This window comes from Rhinoderma darwinii, chromosome 12 (genome assembly GCF_050947455.1).
Source record: "Rhinoderma darwinii isolate aRhiDar2 chromosome 12, aRhiDar2.hap1, whole genome shotgun sequence".
Lineage (NCBI taxonomy): Eukaryota > Metazoa > Chordata > Amphibia > Anura > Rhinodermatidae > Rhinoderma > Rhinoderma darwinii.
The window spans coordinates 73,272,561-73,293,712 of record NC_134698.1 but is presented as its reverse complement, the minus strand read 5'-3'; the positions used below and the strand labels follow the sequence as shown (position 1 = coordinate 73,293,712).

General features: G+C 44.4%; 2 protein-coding genes across 4 annotated transcripts; both read right to left on the bottom strand.

The window, feature by feature from the left end:
• Nucleotides 1-1,119: 1,119 nt before the first annotated feature.
• MGAT2 (alpha-1,6-mannosyl-glycoprotein 2-beta-N-acetylglucosaminyltransferase) lies at nucleotides 1,120-5,523 on the bottom strand. 3 transcript variants are annotated; one of them, XM_075844011.1, is made up of 2 exons: nucleotides 5,441-5,523; nucleotides 1,120-2,971 (listed from the first exon to the last, which is right to left on the bottom strand). In XM_075844011.1, exon 2 carries the CDS (start codon nucleotides 2,682-2,684, stop codon nucleotides 1,383-1,385), a length of 1,302 nt encoding a protein of 433 aa, XP_075700126.1. In that variant the 5' UTR covers nucleotides 2,685-2,971; nucleotides 5,441-5,523; the 3' UTR covers nucleotides 1,120-1,382. The 3 variants fall into 3 exon arrangements, with proteins under 3 accessions (XP_075700126.1, XP_075700128.1, XP_075700127.1); XM_075844013.1 differs by lacking the exon at nucleotides 5,441-5,523 and adding an exon at nucleotides 5,365-5,415; XM_075844012.1 differs by lacking the exon at nucleotides 5,441-5,523 and adding an exon at nucleotides 4,897-5,240.
• A 5,874-nt stretch (nucleotides 5,524-11,397) lies between these two features.
• LRR1 (leucine rich repeat protein 1) lies at nucleotides 11,398-19,820 on the bottom strand. The gene is made up of 4 exons (XM_075843286.1): nucleotides 19,402-19,820; nucleotides 16,941-17,039; nucleotides 15,444-16,171; nucleotides 11,398-12,554 (listed from the first exon to the last, which is right to left on the bottom strand). The coding sequence occupies exons 1-4, from the start codon at nucleotides 19,585-19,587 to the stop codon at nucleotides 12,299-12,301; spliced, it is 1,269 nt and encodes a 422-aa protein (XP_075699401.1). The 5' UTR covers nucleotides 19,588-19,820; the 3' UTR covers nucleotides 11,398-12,298.
• Between the last annotated feature and the right edge of the window lie 1,332 nt (nucleotides 19,821-21,152).

Below are 21,152 nucleotides of genomic sequence, written 5' to 3'. Positions count from 1 at the left end.
ATTCTTCTAAATATTATCTGCGCTCCTTAAAAGCAACAGACGTCTTTAAGGAGGAACATCTAGAAGAGAAACATGTAAGTGGTTGCTACTTCCACTGCTGATCACAGCCTCACCCGCATGGTGAATGCATATCACCATATCAGCTTGACTGATGCGGTCACATGGTCTGCTCTTAACCAATCACTAAGAGGAGCCTCAATTCTGCAGAACACATGCATCCGCCACCAGGGCCAGAACAGGAGTTAGTGAGGCCAATCAGGAGGTCAAGTATCACCATTATCTTATAGTAGCTCTTAGTTGAAGAGCTCTGTCCTGGCCCCATTAAAGAGTATCCCCAGCTCTTCTGACATTTTAATAAATACTTGTACTCATCATGAAATACAAATGCTGAAGCAGATATTCTTAGAACTCTGCTTTGTTTTTCCTCAGTTGCTCCTCCTGGAAATGTATAAATTGTCAACTGGGCGTGCCAATAGGAGGTGTCCCTACACAGACACGGTCAGCACTCATTAGACAAAGTCAAACTGTAAGGGGACATATGACAAGGGGAAGAGAACGTCCAGTTTCCAGGAGGAATAACAGAGGAACGCCACAACGCAGAGATCTAAGATAATATGCTACAGTAATCTTATTTTATGGGAAATACATTTCAGGAGAGCTGACAGGGCCTCAAACCAAAAGGGCTGCCCATGAATATTTATTAATTAGAGGATGCCCCTGTCTAATCCTCTTAGAATAGATAATTATACAGCTTTCTCTGGCCCGTCATGTGACCCTGTCTCTGGCTGGACAACAGTGAAAATGGATTGGACAAAGGCTTCACTGAACAAGTCTACAAGCTCCACCCCATAGACTCAATTGTATCCAAGAAAAGAAAAGTTTCTGGAAAAGAAACAAAGCAACGCAATGTATTCCGAAGGGGCCAATCTGACTTCCTTAATGGTCCAGGATGAATTTTTATAGCCTTCAACAGTGGACAACCTACAAAGTTAGACATACCAGGCCCCCCTACATAAAGCCCTGGGGTGGAGGTACCTCGTTGTGAGAACTGTCCAAATAACAGACCCCAAACCCTGGTATTAGGAGGCAAAGCCCTCAGACACGGTGACTATGCTCGGATCACTTCATAATCATTTATTTTGGAAAGGATATGTATGGCCATGTTATACATAATGCAAGTCTGAAATCTGTAATTCGTATTAGGAAATCAAGAGGCATAAAATCAAAGTTTCTCTTCTCGTCGGATTCCACGCGGATAAAAACGGACAATTATGGGACAACATTTGACAAAACTGGTTATTGAAACTAGAGCATGTATTTGAGTATTCCATACCCTGGATTATATGCCATAGTACAAAAAAAAGATTCAAGAGGTTCATACGTCACTGCAGTCTGCGATAGCTCTTACATAACTCATGGTCCCTAATGTCTCCCCATCCGCCATTTTTCACGTGAGGTGACAAAGCCGCCATTGAGTATCGCCTACTGATCAGTACGTTTTCCGGAAACAAGTAATTCTGGTTGCCGGTGAACAAAGCCTCCAGTTTGGCACTTTCGGTCGTTGGTTTACATGATTTCTTATGGTGCATCCCACAACTTCCGGTGTGATAAATCCTGGGAACTTCGGGGACGATAACTTTCCAGAACATAGGAAGACAAGTAACAGTCAGATGCTGGAGGGTCCAGTCCCAGTTATAGTCGTCGTAGGAGCAAAAAGTGTCCGTGCACTGGATAAGTTTCTGGTAGGTCTCCCTGCTCATGGCCATCCCCATGTTGTGTTCCGTAGACTTCCAAGTCTTCACCTCCACTTTATCCGCTTTCTCAGAGAACGTCTGGAGACGGGCGTAGGTCCCAAGAGTCATGACGTCACAGTCGGGACATTCCTCGTTCTTCCTGTTCCACATCTTTTTAAGGAGGTAATAAAAGTCGGGGGCCAGGTAATGATCTTCTTCAATCAGCAAGATTAGACCCTTGTGGTCTTTTAAGATCTTGACCTTCTCCCACACGAAATGCAGTTTCCACCACCAGTGATGCTTTGTCTGGGAGAACTTGGCTTCTCTGTAATGTCCGAAAGAATCTGGGTATTCGGCATTGATGCAGCCAAGCTTGATGGCGTCGTTCTTCTCTATGTCTCTAGGACAATCCTTAGGGTCATGCCCGGGGAATTCGTTCGGGTAGAGCTGGACGCTGAAGGGGAAAAATATCTGGAGCACCTGACAAAAATCCACACTAGCCACAATCTGGTTGATTTCCGGGGACCAGTAGTCGTGGCTGAATATCAGTAGGACGTTTTCTATGCCCTTTGCTCTGCGCAGGGACTCCAAGAGAAAGCGCAAATAGTCCGGACGATTGTGCACCTGCACTACGATCACTATGTCATCAGGAGGACGTTTTATGGTTTCCACATTTTTAATGGTTTGGTCAAAATTGAGCTGGAAAACCACAGATCTGTAAACCAAAGTCATGTTATCCACTTCTGGCTTCTGTACTTTCTCCGCCACGGACTCATTGGCCAGTTTCCTAATCCCCGGTGACACGTGCCCCCTGCTGTGTGGTTTTTCCGCCTCGGAGTCTTGCACAAAGTCATTTTTCTTTTGTTTCCCGCTACTCCATAATGCCAAGCCGCAGGCTACCACCACCAGAGTGAGGATGATGACTTTCCTTTTATATATTCGGCACCTCATGATCTGCAGCAGGGAGGGAAGTTGTTGGAATAACACACACAGGGCCTGCCTGTGGGATCCAAATCACAGCCCAGACGGAAACATGAAAAGAACAAAATCTCTTTGGCTAACTCATCTTCCCATCTGATGAGGATACGAGTAGCAGCTCCAAGTGGGCGATCAGATGCATTTCTTATCCCTCCCAGCCTTGCACACATTGACTGAGGCAGATCACCGGCTGGGAACAGGCTCCATGTAACATCTGCTACTTAAGGACACGCAGCGCGCTGTCCCCAGCACCGCTCCCCCTGCAAAAGAAAGCAAATAAAAGATAATCCTAAGAAACAACTAATTAACCCAAAAAAGGGCTGAGCAATAACGTGGACAAGTCACAGCAACGACCAAGCGATAAAACCTGCATATACTTCATACAGATCCAGCCTACAGGACACAATCCGCTAACGGATATTGAAAGAAGATGTGGCCGTCGGTGGTGACACGAGCCCCTTCAGCCTCTCAATGGCCGTCTTTATCTCTCCTGAGTGTAGCTGCAGGGGGCAAAAGGGGTACGGAGCACCACAGTCCCTTCTTTCTAGTAACTGATGGATCCCCACTGATAACATACAGACATGTCAGAAGTCCTTTAAAGGCCATGTATACCATTTATTAAAAAGTTAAAAAAAAACATATATATATATATATATATATATGTGTAACTTTCTAATTAGTTTTTATTCAAAAATATTTTAACTTCTTGAGACACAGCAGCTTTGTGTCCTGTATACAGAGCAACTGTATCTAGCCCGGAATCGATCAGATCAGAGGGACTGACTGGATCAGCAGGCCTGACTGGTTCAGTGTCAGCGGGTCCTGTGTCTCTGACACGCAGGATCGAGCTATTACCGATCACATCTAAGTTGATGCGATCGATAACAGGTGGATCCTGCGCACTGTGTTCACGGAACCAGCCAGTGCCGCCGACCTGACGGATTCAGCGCCAGATACGGCTGCTCTGTATACAGGATACAAAGCAGCTGTATCTCAAAAAGTACAAATTAAGTTTTCAATAAAAAGTATTTAGAAAGTGGCACCAAACACACTTTTATATATAAAAAAAAAAAAGTTTCAAAAGGTGTACATAACCTTTAGAATTGGACTTGAGACCACAAAAGTCAGATTTCACAGATATCAGTAGAGATCAATAAACTTTATTATCCTGTATTCACCCTGGCAAGACTCCTATCCGTACACCCACCGCCTCCCGTACATTTACATTTAGTTGGCAGTAAAGTTTGTGGCTTCTGCTTTGTCCCTTTCCTAGGCAAGGGAGGACGACCACCGGGCAGAAAGATCTCGCGACCAGGACGCCATCGACCTCTATTGGGAGCACATCTGTGGCGCACATTAAACTTGTGTGTCATTTATCAGCAGACTGCACTACTGATCTGCCATAAGGGAGGGCACCATGGGTATATACACTGGACTACAGTTCTCTAATGAGATCAATAATCTCTTGGGCATAAAGTCCAGGCTAGACAGCAGCAGGTGACCATGGGGCACTCTGCCTGATCGTCTGGGTGTAAGCACCATAGAAGACCAATGCAGATAAGATGCAATAAATCGCAACATTGTTGCACTATGAACTAGCCTCTGAATACAGTTGCAATAATACAGAGTTGACATGTGCCAATAGCATATACTAAAGAACAACTAATGATGCCCTGTAGATGGCCAGTCTTAAACATGGGCACCCTCAAAGACTTCAAGGGGTTGTCCATATGCCCTTCATAGACAGAGGTGCCCCACTCACTGCTAGAAAGATCTGCGCCTGCTGTGGTGGACACAGAGCAAACATATTACATGGCAGGGCGAACGAATGCCCGCATGGCAAGTGATCACCCACAGTCTTTACCACCCCATTGAAGTGCATGTCCGTCCTTGTGCACCATTTAACAGGTTACATATACTCAGAGTTTACATAAAACTCAGAAACTGCTTCTACCTTACATCCTGTGTAATAGTCCAGAGCTGCATGCAAAATTCTGCAAACTTCAGAGCTGTAATCTCAGAGAATTCATTGCCAGTTTAGAGTCAGGTAGAAGTAATGAGATAAGGGGCTCAGCTAAACGTCTGACTACAAACGTGAGGACAATTTCCAATGCAGACAGCAGAGTTGGGAATGCAGCTCTGGAGTATAATACAGTACATAATAAGTAATGCAAAGTTACTCAACTTTCTACGATAATTATTTCTGTATATCCGATGTAAAATCGTGTTGAAAGTAGGACACCCCCTTTAAGGACTGGGGACAACGCGGCTGCAAGAAATAAAATAGACTTTAAGCCATGACCGGGGCACTCTATAGAAGTCAATGGTGGCATGGCCAGGGAAAACACCAAAATGCAACCCTAGCAATGGGGCAACTACAACCCCCACAGGAATGACTACTTCCTGCTGCCTCCAACACACCAGACAGGATGCACTGGATTTACATGTGTGCCATACACTTAGATACAGCCCAGGGCAGTCCATGTTCTCCGGTCACAGCCTCAGACCAGGCCGATGAATACAGGAACATGTAGCTATATTAGTCTGAGGTTTCTACGGGGGGGAAAAAAAAAAAAAAAAAACAACCCCCATCATTCACGTCTCACCCCGACACAATAACGGCTGTGCACACAGCACCGCACAACGGTCATACATCACGTCATCACCGAACCCTCATACGTAACGGGCAGGACACTGGAGCCCCGCCTCCACCCGCCTGGTCCTCTCACCTGAGGCTTCTACTGCCGTCGTTCTGTCAGCTCTATGCTTGTGTCCCCCCCACCCCACAGCAAACTCCCTGACCAAACGTCTCCCCCCCGGCTCCTCCTCCACACCAATCCCATTCGCTAATAGAAGTCGTGACGTGTCGCTGCGGATTGGGAGCCACTGGCAGTGTGAGCCGTAGGAAAGAAAAGGGTTAATATACCATTTCTACGCCGATTGGACATGGCTCAGGAAGCGGCCGTCACACTTACCAATGAGGGTACTGAGGCGGGACAATTATTGATCGTTAAGCGTGGAACCAATAATAGGGCTTGTTGCCTGAAAAGGCGGGACTTCATAAACGTGATAAACCAATCAGGAGGTATACTTTAAAGGCAGACCGTGGTCGTGCATATTGGACAGCCAATGAGCTGTGGTTTAGAAGGCGGGGCTAATCAACATGACAGCTTAGATAACCAATAAAAAGCGGCATAGCACTGACTAGAAAGCAACAAGTGAAACTGTAGTTCGTTCAGTGATTGGGGGTGGGGGGGTGGGCCACGTATATACACTCCGCATGTGGGAGGGGCATTAAAGCCGGATTGAAAGCAAAGATTTTTTTAGCCATATGAAACCTCAAAAACCGGATCACGTGGTGTGGGACGATTGTGCAATGTCCCACGTTCATCGACGTGCCAGTTATCACCGCTTGTTGCAAACCGAGAGGGACATAATCCTTGAACTGAGAGACCTTGGTTTATCACTCCGGCAGATCGCTACGTGCCTAGGCCGAGACGTCAGAACTGTTCAATGTTGCGTGTCCTAGAGGTTGGGAGAACAACAAGAACAGGAATGACAGCAATAGGTGCGCGGAGGCGAACCTCTGCACGGACGGATCGTCTGATTGGAAGAATGGCGCGTAGTGATCCATTCTGTGCTGCAAGTGAAATCACATCCCAAGCCTAGGGCGGAAACCAGTGTTGATACAAAGCGTCAGAAGGCGTTTGCACGACATTGGGCTACGAGTCAGACGTCCAGCTACAGGTGTTCCATTGACCACACGCCACCGCTCTCAAAGTCTATCATGGTGCACAGCAAGACGGCAATGGAGGCTGGAATGGAGGTCTATCCTCTTCAGGGATGAGTCCCGCTTTTATCTCGTACACAATGATAGCCGGAAATTGGTTTGGAGACCACGTGGGCAACGCCATGAACTGGCCTTCACAAGTCATCTGCTTTTTTTAAGTGTTTTTACTTTGTCTTTGTGGAATATTTTTGTTAATAAATTTATACGCTTTATTATATCTCTTGTGTCTATAGTCTTCTTTGCCATATACATACCCGTGTGTGTGTGTTCTTTGTCTCTATCTACTGTGGCCTTCACAAGGGAACGTCACACCGGTCCTACTCCCGGGATTATGGCGTGGGGTGGCATGATGTACGGTAGCCGACCCCCCTCTAGTCTTTATTTCAGGTACACTAACTCGGCGTTACGCTGATTTCATCGTGTAACCAGTGGTACGGCCATTTCTCCAAAGTGCTCCAGAAGCCGTTTTTCAAAAGAACAACATCATGGCTGCATGTTAATTTGTGCTAGTGTGCAACATGCGTGGCCTCAACGTGTTACCGTGGCCTGCAGCGTCTCCAGACTTATCTCACATCGAACAAATCTGGGACGTCGTTGGTCGGCAATTGCGCAGGGAGCTGCCAACAGCCAATCTTGATTATCTGTGTGCCCAAGTGCATTTAGCGTGGCATAATGTTACTCAGACGACTATTAACCCCTTAATGACCAGCCTATTTTAAACCTTAATGACCAAGCCATTTTTACGTTTTTCCATCGTCGCATTCCAAGAGCTATAACTTTTTTATTTTTGAGTCGACATAGCTGTATAAGGTCTTGTTTTTTGCGGGACAAGTTGTATTTTTTAATAGCACCATTTTGAGGTACATATTATTTATTGATTAACTTTTTTTGGGGGGGGGGATAGAAAAAAACCCTTAAATTTCACCACTCTTTTTCACATCTTAAATCTACGCCGTTTACCGTGTGATATAAATAACACAATAACTTTATTCAACGGATTGTGACGATTGCAACGATACCAACTTTGTATCGTTTTTGTATGTTTTACTACTTTTACACAGTAAAAACGCTTTTTTTTCAAAATTATTTGTTTTTGTCTACCCATATTTGAAGAGCATAACGGTTTTATTGTTCTTCCGATGCAGTTGTATGAGGGTTTTTTTTTTGCGGGAAGACTTGTAGTTTTTATTGGTACCATTTTGGAGCAGATGCGACTTTTTGATCACTTTTTATCAATTTTTTTTTTTTTAAGTCAGGATTCACAGAAAACAGCAATTTTTCCATAGTTTTTTATTAATTTTTTTATGGCGTTCACCGTGCGGGTTAAATAATGTAATAGATTTATCATCAGGGTCGTTACGGACGTGGCGATACCAAATATGTGTAACTTTTTTACTTTATTTTGGGTTTGTCGCTGCAGAATTTAGTATGTCCGTTAACGTTGGACATTATCTGCATTTGTCTATGAGCTCCAAATTAGTGAATGCTCTCTCAATGGTGGATCTGAGAGAAACCGGCCGGAGAGAGACCATGACACGCAGCTTCAGTGTTCAAATGATCTCTGCCCTAGGGGGCGGATCCATCTTTATTTATAGGAAAATGAGAGTAGGCGGTAACCTCATACTTGCAAATATAAACATTCTATATATGGTAATATCCCAAAACTCCACATATGGTATAATGACAGGAAAGGTGTAGGCTTTGGTTTCAGCCAATCATCTACAATATGATAATGACTCTGATTCAGCCAATAAGAATTATATCAATGCATTATAATAATTCTTCACCCTCCAAGCCCCAGGTGGCCTGAACCTTGTCCCATGGGAAGACACACATTTCAGAGACACAAGTTAATTTGTCTCTACTTCTTATCTCACTAGAGAATGGAGACTGCAGAGAAGTTTAAATTAATTAAACAGAGGCCTGAATCCAAGGCTGACTTATGGTAAACAGCCATTGTCCATTCGGCCAAGGCTATTTGATCTGCTCCTTAAAAGAGTAATAAAACATTCAATTCAAGAACACAACATAGAATTGCTTCAGGACATCTGCTGATATTTACTTTTTACTTATTAACCTCAAGATAGCTCCTTCAGGCCAAAAGATAGATTCCAATGATCCAAAATGGATGCCGACCATACAAGATGGAGTCCATGCAAAATGTTATCTTTGAAACCCATTCTAATCACTTTCACAAAAGCAATATATGTTCACACATATAAAAATAATTAAAAATATTTTTGACAGGTTTTTAATAGTAAAGCATTTTGTAAGGGGAAAAAGTGGGTTTTTCATATTTTTAAAATTAACTTTAATAAACTTTTTTACTTTAATATGCGATTCTCCGATCGCTATTATAATACACTGCAATACTTTTGTATTGCAGTGTATTACTGCCTGTCCGTTTAAAACGGACAGGCATCTGCTAGGTCATGCCTGCGGCATTCATTACAGGCAGACCTGGGGGCCTTTATTAGGCCCCCGGCTGCCATTGGAGACACAGACACTCGGCGATCGTATCGCCGGGTGACAGTGGGATGAGAGAGAGCTCCCTCCCTCTCTCCAAAACCACTCAGATGCGGTGCTCGCTATTGAGCACCGCATCTGAGGGGTTAAACAGGTGAGATCAATACTAATATCGATCTCACACGGCACAGGAGGGACGCCCCCAGCTGCCTCTAGCAGCGGAGAGCAGGGAGATTTGACGCTCCCTGCTCTGTTTACTTTATCCTGATGCAGCGACGTAAAAAAGGCATATGCATCAGAATAAAGCCCATTAGTGGCCGCCGTTAAAAGGCGTATCGGCGGTCACTAACAGGTTAATATCCTCACTGATAGCATGCGGAGGAGCGTGGATTTCTGCGCGTGGTACTTATACTAGATACTGAATAAATCAAGATGTTTGGAATATTTTGCTTCCATTCTTTTTATCATTTTCACATCAACATGTCTGTCCATCCTGTGATTTCCACAACACCAAAACTTTTCCTTCTTAGGCTATGTTCACATCTGCGCTAGGGCTCCGTTCCGTCTGAGCTTTCCGTCGGAACGGAGCCCTGACAGACACAAACAGAAACCATAGGTTTCAGTTTCCATCACCATTGATTTGCCAATGGGTTCCGTTTGTCTTCTCCAGTGGTGGGTGCAAATCCTCCTAGGCTCCGGCTAGGAGCCCTCAGAAATACAGCAAGCAAAAAAACTGAGGCAGCACTCCAAAGTAGTGGATGAAAATGGTGATGTGTTTAATCACCCCACAGGCAGGCAACATTTTGTTCCTGCTTAATAGGATCCTTTTGAAGGCTTGAAAAAGATCCCATTAAGCTGGATCGAAACGTTGCCTGCCTGTGGGGTGATTAAACACATCACCATTTTCATCCACTACTTTGGAGTGCTGCCTCAGTTTTTTTGCTTGAGAGCGATAGAGATAGAGAGAGAGAGCGCGATAGAGAGAGAGAGAGCGCGATAGAGAGAGAGAGAGCGCGATAGAGAGAGAGAGAGCGCGATAGAGAGAGAGAGAGCGCGATAGAGAGAGAGAGAGCGCGATAGAGAGAGAGAGAGCGCGATAGAGAGAGAGAGAGCGCGATAGAGAGAGAGAGAGCGCGATAGAGAGAGAGAGAGCGCGATAGAGAGAGAGAGAGCGCGATAGAGAGAGAGAGAGCGCGATAGAGAGAGAGAGAGCGCGATAGAGAGAGAGAGAGCGCGATAGAGAGAGCGCGATAGAGAGAGCGCGATAGAGAGAGCGCGATAGAGAGAGCGCGATAGAGAGAGCGCGATAGAGAGAGCGCGAGCGATAGAGATATATCCACACACACACACACTCTAAGTATATAGAAAGTATATACTTTGTATTCCCTGCGCCCCTTAGCGTTAGAATAGGCAGGCAGGAATAGTAGGTTAGTTAGTGTGATAATACATTGTTCGTTAGTTAATTAATCCATGCATTAACTATTTAGTGTCATTTAATAAATTACACGAAATCTGGCACTTTTTGGATCAATTGTTTGTTTGTAATATAAAATGTTTTGCATGTGTAGTAAAAATATATATTTTTGAAAGTGCGATTTGTTCTAAAAACACAAAACTAAAAAAAATGGTGCAGTTATCCGAAGGAAAGTCAATCAGAAACGAAGCGGTACAGCCCTCGCCCGGGGGCTTCTGCTGCTTTTAGTGATCGGTGGGAGTCTCAGTGCTCAGCCCCCCACCGATCAAAACTTGACATATCACTATGACATGTCAGAAGTTCAGTTACCCTTTCACGTGACCTTTATAGATCAGAAAAAATCCCCATGCGCTCCAGAAAACAACTCATCGCTGCAAACTCAAGATATTTGCTGGGGGTAGAGGAACGGATTTGCTGGCTGATGTTATTTTGGGTTTCGTGTCACTTTCAATATGAATAAAACTTTACACCTATGTAAATGAGCGCAGCCATGAATGCAAAGTGATCCCGTGTACTGCAGCGTCTCAGCAACCCGTATGAGTAATATGGATATTTTGAGAAGAGGTGCAATTTATTTTACATGGGCTACAGTTCATTTTTGGCAAAATAATACATTTTGTCCCCTCCACGGTACGTGTGACACAGACAGCTGCTGCTATTGCTGCCATCTGGCATTGAGCCGCCTTCCCTTGTTGCCAAAGGAACTGTTCACCCTCAAACAGCAAGTGTCACTCCGCAACAGTCGTAACGTTACACAATATACGAGACGAGATACAGATCTCAGAGGAAACACCCTGAAAACGCAGCCCTCAAAAATGACGGTTTGCGTTGAGAAGGCCGAAGGAAAGACTGGTCTGTGGTGCGACTGATAGGAGTCATACAGTGAACGAGATCAGAAACTAATCCAGGCAGTAAATACATATCCAGCACACGAGATACTGACGTGTACGACCAGGTTCAATAAATAAAAGTTGCATTTATTAAAATTTTACATTAAAATTGTTCTATTTTACATACAAATATACATGAATACGTGTCCTGATGACGTCACGTGTCACAAGTCTGAGAGGATCGTTATGCTGCAAGGTCGGCTTCGTTACCTCTTTGTATAGAGTGCCAATGTAAGAACACTTGGGATTTACCATACAATGGCTGAGGCACGACAAGTAAAGTCAATCTTACACTATAAAAATACAATATTGCAGAGTTGAATGGGATAGTTCCTCCTTGACCACTTGTATCTACACAGGCAAACAACCAGGTCTCCATAGGTCGTATACAGTTATCTTATCTACTAGGGGAACAGAGGATTGGGCATATTGAAATTCAAAATGCCCGACCTCCACCCCCCCAAATATCAGCGGGTTCAGCCAACTTTGAAGTAAGGCTGTGTTCACATCAGCGTCGCTTTCCGTCGAGGAGTTCCATCTGAGGCAAACAAAGGAAACACTGAAAAGAGAAATTATACACAGTGTCATGCAAATTGCAGGGCTTGAGGGAGCGGAGCGTGACAAGGATTCTCTCTGTTGTACTCTGAATCCCTGTGTTATGCAGGGCCTGTGAACTTGGTATAAGATAGTGTGCACGGTTTGACCGTTGCTTCTTTAACTACAACTTCTGGCATGCTGGGAGTTGTAGTTCCACACCAGTTGGAGAGCCAAGGTTTGCAGAACACTGTTCTCAGCATTACACGTCTCGCACAGTGGAGTTAGTTTGTGCTCTGAATTAGTATTAAAGCAGCGGGACTATTCATTATGAATCAGGGACTCTGCCAAGGCACCAAGATATCAATGATCGGGGAGCAGATTGTGGAACAGAACGGATACGCTCCACTACTAGAGATGTCAGCTCTTCACTTTACACTCTGGTGCTTTGCAGGTATTTGTCGAGGAACATTGAATAACAGGTGAGAGAGCAGAAGTAACAGATAATGGGGGCCTCTGTCCCACCCATGGAGTCCACGAGGACCACTGTCTGAGACACCTGGTGTAGATTCATTGCAACAATCGTCTGGATGAAGGAAGACAAGCACGGCCCGCCGCAGTCACACGTTTTGGCCACTGACAGATCCTGGCAGAGGTGCTTGGGGATCACTTGTGGTCCATATGGAATTCTAGAAAAAGAACAAAAAAGGGATTAAAAAAAAAAAAAAAAAAAGAGAAGGTCACCATCCTCAAATGCATCTAAAAAAAAATAAACAAATTAACCTATGGGTCGCTGACAATCTAATGTCTGAAGAGGTGAAACAACCTCCACGGGAACTGAAGTGGTTGCCATGTTGGTCGTCCCCTTGCTTTCCCCGAAAGAGAAATGAAAAAGAAAGATTTAAAAAAAATAAAAAATCATAAAGTAATAACGAGAGGACAATTTAAAGGAATTGTCCAGAATTAGACCAAAAAAAAAACAACAAAAAAAAAAAAACTTGCTGCTGTCTTCCAAAAACAGCACCACTCCTGCCCATAGGTTGTGTCTGGTATTGCAGCTCTGCTCCATTGAAGTGAGTGAAGCTGGGCTACAATACCACTCACAACCTGTGAACAAGTGTGGCACTGTTTTTGGAAATAAGCAGCCATGTTTTTCCAATCCTGGACATCCCCTTTAATTATATATGAACTGAATTTTTCTGTTTTTTTTTTTAATTTTAGGGGATAATAATCTTTTACATAAAAGTCCTTATATGGCCCGTCCTGGGCCGTATAAACGAGTGCCGATCAACAATTGTACGTCTGATAATTGGCCGGTGTATAAAAGCCCTTGTACACGGGGGGATTATTGGGGAGACAATCGTTCATATAACGCTCGTTGACGATAATTGCGCTGTGTAAACCGGGCAGCGATCCGCAGATAAACGAGCAAACGCTGAATCATCTGCTGATCGTATAGTTTTAAAACTGTAAAATATTATCGTTGTCGACAGCACATCTCCCTGTGTAAACAGGGAGACGCGCTGCCGACATGATAATAATGTATGGGGACGAGGGATCGGAGTAACGAGCGCTCGTCTCCATCCATAGCTCCGTGTGACAGGAGCAAACGATCGCCGATCAACAATGTCTCGTTGATCGGTGTTCGCTGCAGCGGCCGAATATCGTTTAGAGGTTTATACGATGCGATGTCTGAAGTGTTGTTTCCGTTTTCTTATTGGGAACAATAGCGGAGGGCTGAGATGTGGTCACACCCTGGAGAAATTCACACTTGTACATAATAGCACAAGGCGGAGAATACGTGTTTAGAATTTCACACGCAGCGGAGAATTAGGTCAGCGACCAACTGAAAATAGAAAGATCAAGAAATACTTCATCCCATTCATGAAAAAATCCATTCGTTTTGATGTTTCCATTTAAGGCTGTGTTCACACAGGGCGGAAACGGTGTGTAAAAGTACACTGCGTATCAGTCCTAGAACCTGCAGGGAATTCCATCTGAAAAAACGCAGTTTTTCCAGCAGAATCTCGGCTGCGGACAACAGTGCTTGAAAAAGAACTTTAAAAAAATTCAATACTTATCGCCTGGGCGTTGTTCTAAAGTTTTTCAAAAGTTTAATCTTAGACTCTGCCCACATTTGCGTTGGGCTTTTTGAATAATGAAAACCACACGCAGCGCCGTATGACGGATAGCACCGGCGCCCAATGGACCGTATTGACTTATAATCGGGTTCGTCAGGGCGTCCGTCATTTTGATCGGAAGAATAATGTGAACGCAACACAATATTTTTCCTCTGATGCAGAAGTGAACAGAGTCTCCGTTATATCCGATTCTGGGGAAGCTACGTGACCGCTATTATAACAACCCCATACCTTCATCCAACTTTCCCTGGCCCCTGAATGGCAAATATGCCTCATTATCGCCATGACAGCTGGATGACAAGCTGTTTATGAGCTGTATTTTTGCATTTTATGGGAACCCCGTTGTGTCAAGACTGCTCTTGGGCATTTCCAGATAGATTTCCATCTAGATCATGAATGTGAAAACTCTACTGATTTATACAAATCGTCTGTATAGGGAAGCCCAGAGGTAACGCACACATCTCGCCTTGTATTCCCCTCTAGATGCCATTAGACAATTGATCTCTTTGAGGCAGGAGGCCAAACGCTGATGTAACGCCGTCCTGTCTGTCTGCACCAACGAATAATCTACACACCCCATAAATATATTTCTAACACCACAGTAAAGAACGTTAAGTGTAACAATCTGTGACAACGCGCGCCAAGGTGTCGGAAGAGCTGCGAAAAACGTCATGAGAAATCCCGTCAAGTTTCAACCTCAGGCTACATTCACATGACAGTGAAAAACAGACGTGTGACCGACGTTTTTTTTTTTTTTTTTTTTTTTTTTAACGGCCGTCACGGCCATTTTCAGAATAATAAAGTTCAATGGGTGTATTCACATATCCGTTTTTTTTTAACATACTGTGAATACTGGCTGTCAGAAAAGAGGACATGTCCTATATTTGGCCATTTTCACGGCCAGACGGCTCCCATAGAACTCAATGGATCATGTAGATAGCGTCTCCCTGTAGACAGCATCAATTACTTTTCCCATCCCTTGGTTGAACTTGATGGACATGTGTAACCCCCCTCCCCCGTATATGACACCCACTCGCCCCCTGGAGGAGTGGAATCCCCGGCCAGGGATTACACTCCTGGAGAAGCCCCCGGCGTCACTATCCATATATGGACAGTGACGTCAGGCGTTCCTCCTGGAGCGAAATGACCTATCCTGTCAGTGCAGGAAGCAGATGGCTCCAATCATTGTATAGTGGCCGTGCTGGGTTACTGCAGCTCTGCTCCTGTTCACATGAGTAAGAGCAGAGCTGCAGCACGGCCGCTATACAATGACCGCAGCCATCTGCTTCCTGCACCGACCACTGCATAACTTCCGGTGCTGGAGGCAGCTGATTGGTGCTGTGATACTGATGACCTACCCTATGTATAGGTCATTAGTATGAAAAACCGCCTCGTGCCCGGACAACCCCATCAAAGGTTGCACAAGTAATACTCTACCTGTAGCTAAGAGTCGCCCTTGAAGTGGTTTCCAGTAATGTAAGCGGGATCTTCAACTGGATGTCGGGAACCATGGGATTTGCTTTCTCAAAAGGATTACCAAACAGATCCAGATTCTCAAGCACTAACATTTTGAAGCTGTTGGGAAGATATGGAAGTTTATTTTTGGTGGCAGAAAGGAAGCGCAGTTTACCCAGCTTGCCAATGGCAAACGGCAACTGAACGAGCTCATTGCCATCAAGCTTCAGATTGATAAGTTCTCGGAAATTGCAGAACTGGAAAGGAAGAGCCTTAAGTTTGTTTTCACTCAAGTCCAAAGACTTCAGAGAGTTCCTCAAGGTGGAGTCGCACAGCTCCACCTCAAACGTCTCTAGGAAGTTACTGTGCAGGGTCAGCTCCTGGAGACACACCAGATCACCTATGGTCTTCGGCAGCTTCTTGATATGGTTGTTGCTGAGATCAAGTTTCTGAAGTTTCTTTAAGCATAGCATCCGCATGTCCACTCGAGCCAGCTTGCAGTAGGAGACCTGAAGATGTTCTAGAGAATAGGGGAAGTTCTTGGTGAGCGGGTAGTCTTTCTTGCAAGTAATAATCATTTTGGCTCTGGGTTTTTCTATTTCGGAGGTCTTAGCGGGAGTCAGACGTGACAGCGGTACAGGGCTGGCATCAGTGCCCTTATGTGCCAAACTCACTGCAGAAATGAAGTTTTTCAGGTTGCCAACATCAGCCTGGAACAAAGGAAATAAAAAAAAAAAAACACTGAAAAGTGAGACATTTTTAGAAGTTTCTTTATAGAGGTTGTATGCGGTTATTTATTTTTTTTTCTCCAGAAACAGCGCCTCTCTAGTCCACGTCTGGTATTGCAGCCTGGCTTTTTTTAAATCTCATCCAATTTTTAATGCACCTAGAAGACGACTAGGGGATGTTTATCGACCAAACTAACATCTATTTTGTTAATTGTTGATTTCCGCCTGGCACTTCCCATCAATATACATAAAAGTAAAATACTGACCCAATAAACAAAGGCATTTGCCATAAAGGGTTGAACTGGACTGAGCTGAAAATTGATGCGAATAGGAAGAGAGCCGCCAACTGACAGTGTGCCCAGGATGTGTCGCTTGGCCATCCGTTCAGCAGCCTGCGTTTCAGTTTAACTTTTTATTGGGAACCCATAGATGCCCTTGTATAAAGCTTAAAGGGGTTTTCCCATAATCAATATTTATCACCTAAACCACAGAATATGTGATAAATATCTGATCGGTTGGGGTCTGACTGCTGGGACCACCACCGATCCCACAACAGGCTTACCTGGCTGTCTGTGTGCACCCCATATGAATGGAGCAGCAACGCGCATGCTCGGCCATAGATAGATGAGCGCGATCTCCGGCAGCCCCATAGAAAGTGAATTTTTTGATCTGTCTTCAGAGCGAATTCCTTCAGCTAGTAGCAATCAATTTTGTCAACTGCATAAAAAAAAAAAAAAAAATGTATATATACCTTACTGAGACATATATCCATCGCTGGCTCTCTAAGTCGTATTGTCGCTTTTCCTTCATTTACAAACTTGGAAAACAAATTCTCAATGTTGTCCTGCAGCTGTACAAAAGAGAAAGTTACATAGTTCAACAAATTGAAAGAAAAGACACCGGTCCATCAAGTCCAACCTCTAATATACCGTGCTGATCCATAGGAAGGCAACCCCCCCCCCCATGAGGTTGATGCCAATTGCCCTTTATTAGGGGGGAAATTCCTCCCCGACTCCAAATATGGCAATCAGAATAAACCCTGGATCAACGTCCCATCTCCAGATTCTAGTATTAATAACCTGTAATATTATATATTTAAAAAAAAAAAAAAAAAAAAAAAAAGACGCATGGAGCTTTGCTGATGGGGACAACTGGGGACCCCAAAAGGGATGTAAAACCCCTCCTGGTCACACAGCACAGCACATGTACTATACAGAGCACAAGTTTATTTTTTACATAGTGACGGAGGTCTGAAACTTCAGAAGCGATGGAAAAAGCAAAACCAAATCAATTTTCTTTGTGACAAATGGCCTCATGCAGTTGACCGTAGTGGCGTGCACGGCCGTGATCTTCAACTCGGACAGCCGCGGAGTGTCACCCGCGGGCTGCCCGCAAATTGTGGGCCGTACATTCATTTCTATGAGCCTGGACCACAAAACACGGCCATAATAAGACATGTCCTATCTTTTTGCGGACCGCGGAAACCACTGTCGTGTGCATGGGCCTATAGAAATGAACGGGACCGAAATTCACCTGCATATTTGCGGGTGAATTGCGTCCGCAAAAACACGTTTGTGTGCATGGGGCCTTAAGCCTTATTCACACAAGCGTGTTTCTCATCGGCACACTGACCCATACATGTCAATTGGGGCTATCCACACATCAATTCGTTTTTTTTTCCAGTGAGCATGTGTCCGTTGCAAGTAACTCACAGCAAATCCCATTCTGGTCCATTTTTGTGGCCCAGACTTGCCCATTAAAGTCTGTAGGTGGGTGAATAAAACGGACAGCACATAGACGACATCAGTTGCTAAAGAAATGCAGAAAAAAAAAAGGAAAAGGGAAACCAGGAAGAGCTTACAGAGGACACAAAACAGTCATATGCATTAAAAACGGCCCATTTTTGGAGAACGCAAATCGAACACTCATGTGAACAAGGCCCAAAACATCAGGCAAGAGACTTGCATTTCCTGCATGATTCTAGTGCACATGCGCCATCTAGTGGATGAAACATACACATGTTATGAATGAAAGCATTTTGTTTATTATTTCCTGTTACTTCCACAATATTATTATACACCTTGACGCATTTGTACGTTTTTCTAATTATTTTGACAATAAAAAGTTAGGGCCTAGTGGCTGTACTGCTAAGGCTTCGTTCACACCTGCGTCAGGGTCCCGTTCTAGCGTTCCATTGTAGCGGACCCCTGACTGAAACAAATGGAAACCATAGGTTTTTCTTACGGCCCAGAAACACATCCGTAAATATATGGAAAGGTGCCCGTGGCCAATAGGAATTAACGAGTCCCCGTGGACACGACCGTAGTTTTCATCTGTAATTATGGATAATCTACGGACCTACTCATTGCTATAAGCCACGGACACCTTTCCTTATATTTACGGACGTGTGTCCGGGCTGTAAAAATAAACGGCAAAATATTGAACACGTCTTATTCTTGTCCGCAATTGAATAGAAGTCTAAAGGCGCGTCCAAAATTGCAGAAGCGTTGATATGTGACGGAAGTGGATTCCCCAAGAAAATGGCGCACACATGTTTATTTTAGTAAATGCTTGTATTCCCAATTAAATGCCAATTCTGTTCAATATTTTCTTAGAACTGTGCTGTTCCTCTGTTATTCCTCCTAGAAATTTATGAATAAACTGACAACTGGGTGTTATTGTTCGCATTGTCAAGGGGGCGTGTCCCTACAGTCTTACTCTGTCACCAGTGATTGGCCAGTGTCAGTCTTTGTAGGGACACACCCCAACTGGTAACACCCAGTTGTCAATTTATTCATACATTTGTAGGAGGAGTAACAGAGGGACAGATTTGGTGCTGCCATTTTATTTTGGGCTCCTAATCTTCCTGAAGATTCTTATCAATGACTGTCCGATAATCTAGGATATCTGCTAATCCGGCACCTATCAGGATCATAGTTTAAAGAAAAAAAAAAATATTACTATTTGTACAAACTCAAAGGATAAAATGTATCGTCCGGATTATCAGGGGCTTCTAATTTGTAATCTGGAGCAGTAATCTGCCATTTATGGCTCTTCAGCAGCCTGTCTGAGTTTGCTGGGAGTTGTAGTACCCAACAGCTGGAGCCAAATGTTACATACTGCCCTAGAATATTAGCTGCTGCAGAACCTCTTCTTTCGCCGTAGTTATTGACACGTCAGAACCTTTGTTACTATGGTGACCAGGCACTCGCCTTGTATCTGGAGCCAGCCTTGTCTTTGATGGTACAGATCATTAGGTAGATGGGACCCCGCTGCCCGGAGCTCTTTTCCTCCTGTCTCCCCACGGACAGCACAGCCCGGGTCCCTCTCCCTCTATTCCTCATGCCGAATGTCGGGAGCATCCGGTTAATCACTTCCACCTCACACTGCAGCTTCATGGCGCCGGTAACCCGTATGTGACTGGTCTATTCCGCCGGGGTCATAGAGAGCTGGCCCATCCACACCGCTCTATCCAGTCATGACAATGACAACTTTGTGTTCCCGCTCACCAGTTCGATGACGTCATCACTCCTCCAATGTGATAGAGAGGACTGGCTAGAAAGTCGCACTTTCTATATCACTATTGTTGGTGCTAATAATAAACTACATGGCAGATGTCATATTGCGGGGGAACCAGGACAAATAGAAAACTGTTGGCGCAAGGAGCCATATGTATGACAGGGAAATAGAAAATGTGGCAGTTGCCAATAGCAACCAATCAGAATTCTGCTTTTATTTTGCCTCACGTCTTGGCAAAATGAATGCTGAAATATAATTGGTTGCTATGGGCAACTTCCATTTCTTTGTTTGCACTAGTTTGTATATTTTAGTGGCAATTGGGGAGATTTATTAATGCAAGTATGCAGCTTTTCTGTATTATTTGCATTTTAAAGCAAGGCTTGGGCTCCGCAGCAACATAAAGTTACGCAAGGTGGCTCGCAACAATGAAGTTGCGATTTTCTCTAGATATGTGAATGTGGCCTAAAGGTGCAGAAAACCTAATATCTGTTGCAAACACCTGGCAAAATATACATTTTGATATACTAGTGCAGAGCATGGGGGCAGAGCATGACACAGGGATTCTCTTTGGTTTTCTTTTTATCCTTGTGTCATGCTCCGCCCCCCCAGGCCCTGCACTAATATATTAAAATATATTCCTTTTGCCTGGAGTGTCCCTTTATTATGCTGCAGGTATAAGGTTTTGGCTGGGTTCCCACTTAGATAAAACTGCAGAATTTAGGCCTCATTCCCACGAACGTGCTTTTGCAGCCGCAATTGCCCCGAAAATCCACGTGAGAATTGCGGCCCCATTCTTTCCTATGGGGCCATGCACGCGACTGTGGTTTCCACGGTCCGTGCATGGCCCCGGAGCCCGGACCACAGAAAGAACGGGCATGTCTTATTACGGCCGTGTTCTGCGGTCCGGGCTCATTGAAAATAATGGCTCGTCAGCCTGCGATTTGGGGGCGGCTCGCGGGTGTCACTCCGTGGCCGGCCGACCCAAAAATCACGGCCGTGCACATGGCTACGGTCGTGTGCACGAGGCCTTAGGCAACAGAATTCAGCATTTACAGTAGCAGCAAAGTGAATGAAAATGAGCAAATCTCAAGCACGCGCTGCAGAAAAAAAAATGCAGAAAGTGTTCTGTGGTGCAAATATTAATTTCACTGCATGTCAATTAAGCTGCGCATTTCGTGTGGAGATACCACGTATTTGGCCCATAGACTTCAATGGGGGGGGGGCATAAATTCAGCAACAGATTTGTTTTATTGCGGTTTTTACAGCATTTCCGCATTTTATAATCAATGTTTAACACTAAATATACAGGTAAAACTGCAGCATTTCCGCAAAAATGCACTATGTTCTGCGGTTTTTTGAGATTTCACTGCAGATTTTCCATTGCTGAAATTACACAGCGTTTCCTGTGGGTGGGAACATACCCTTGGGCCACATTCACATGTAG

Excerpts from the sequence above, each read along its gene's own strand:
- MGAT2 (XM_075844011.1), bottom strand. The coding sequence starts at position 2,684 with ATGAGGTGCCGAATATATAAAAGGAAAGTCATCATCCTCACTCTGGTG.
- LRR1 (XM_075843286.1), bottom strand. The coding sequence starts at position 19,587 with ATGAAGCTGCAGTGTGAGGTGGAAGTGATTAACCGGATGCTCCCGACA. Across the intron at positions 17,040-19,401 it reads AGGCTGGCTCCAGATACAAG|CTGCAGGACAACATTGAGAA; the intron begins GCGAGTGCCTGG and ends TCTTTTGTACAG. Across the intron at positions 12,555-15,443 it reads AGGGCGACTCTTAGCTACAG|AATTCCATATGGACCACAAG; the intron begins GTAGAGTATTAC and ends TTCTTTTTCTAG.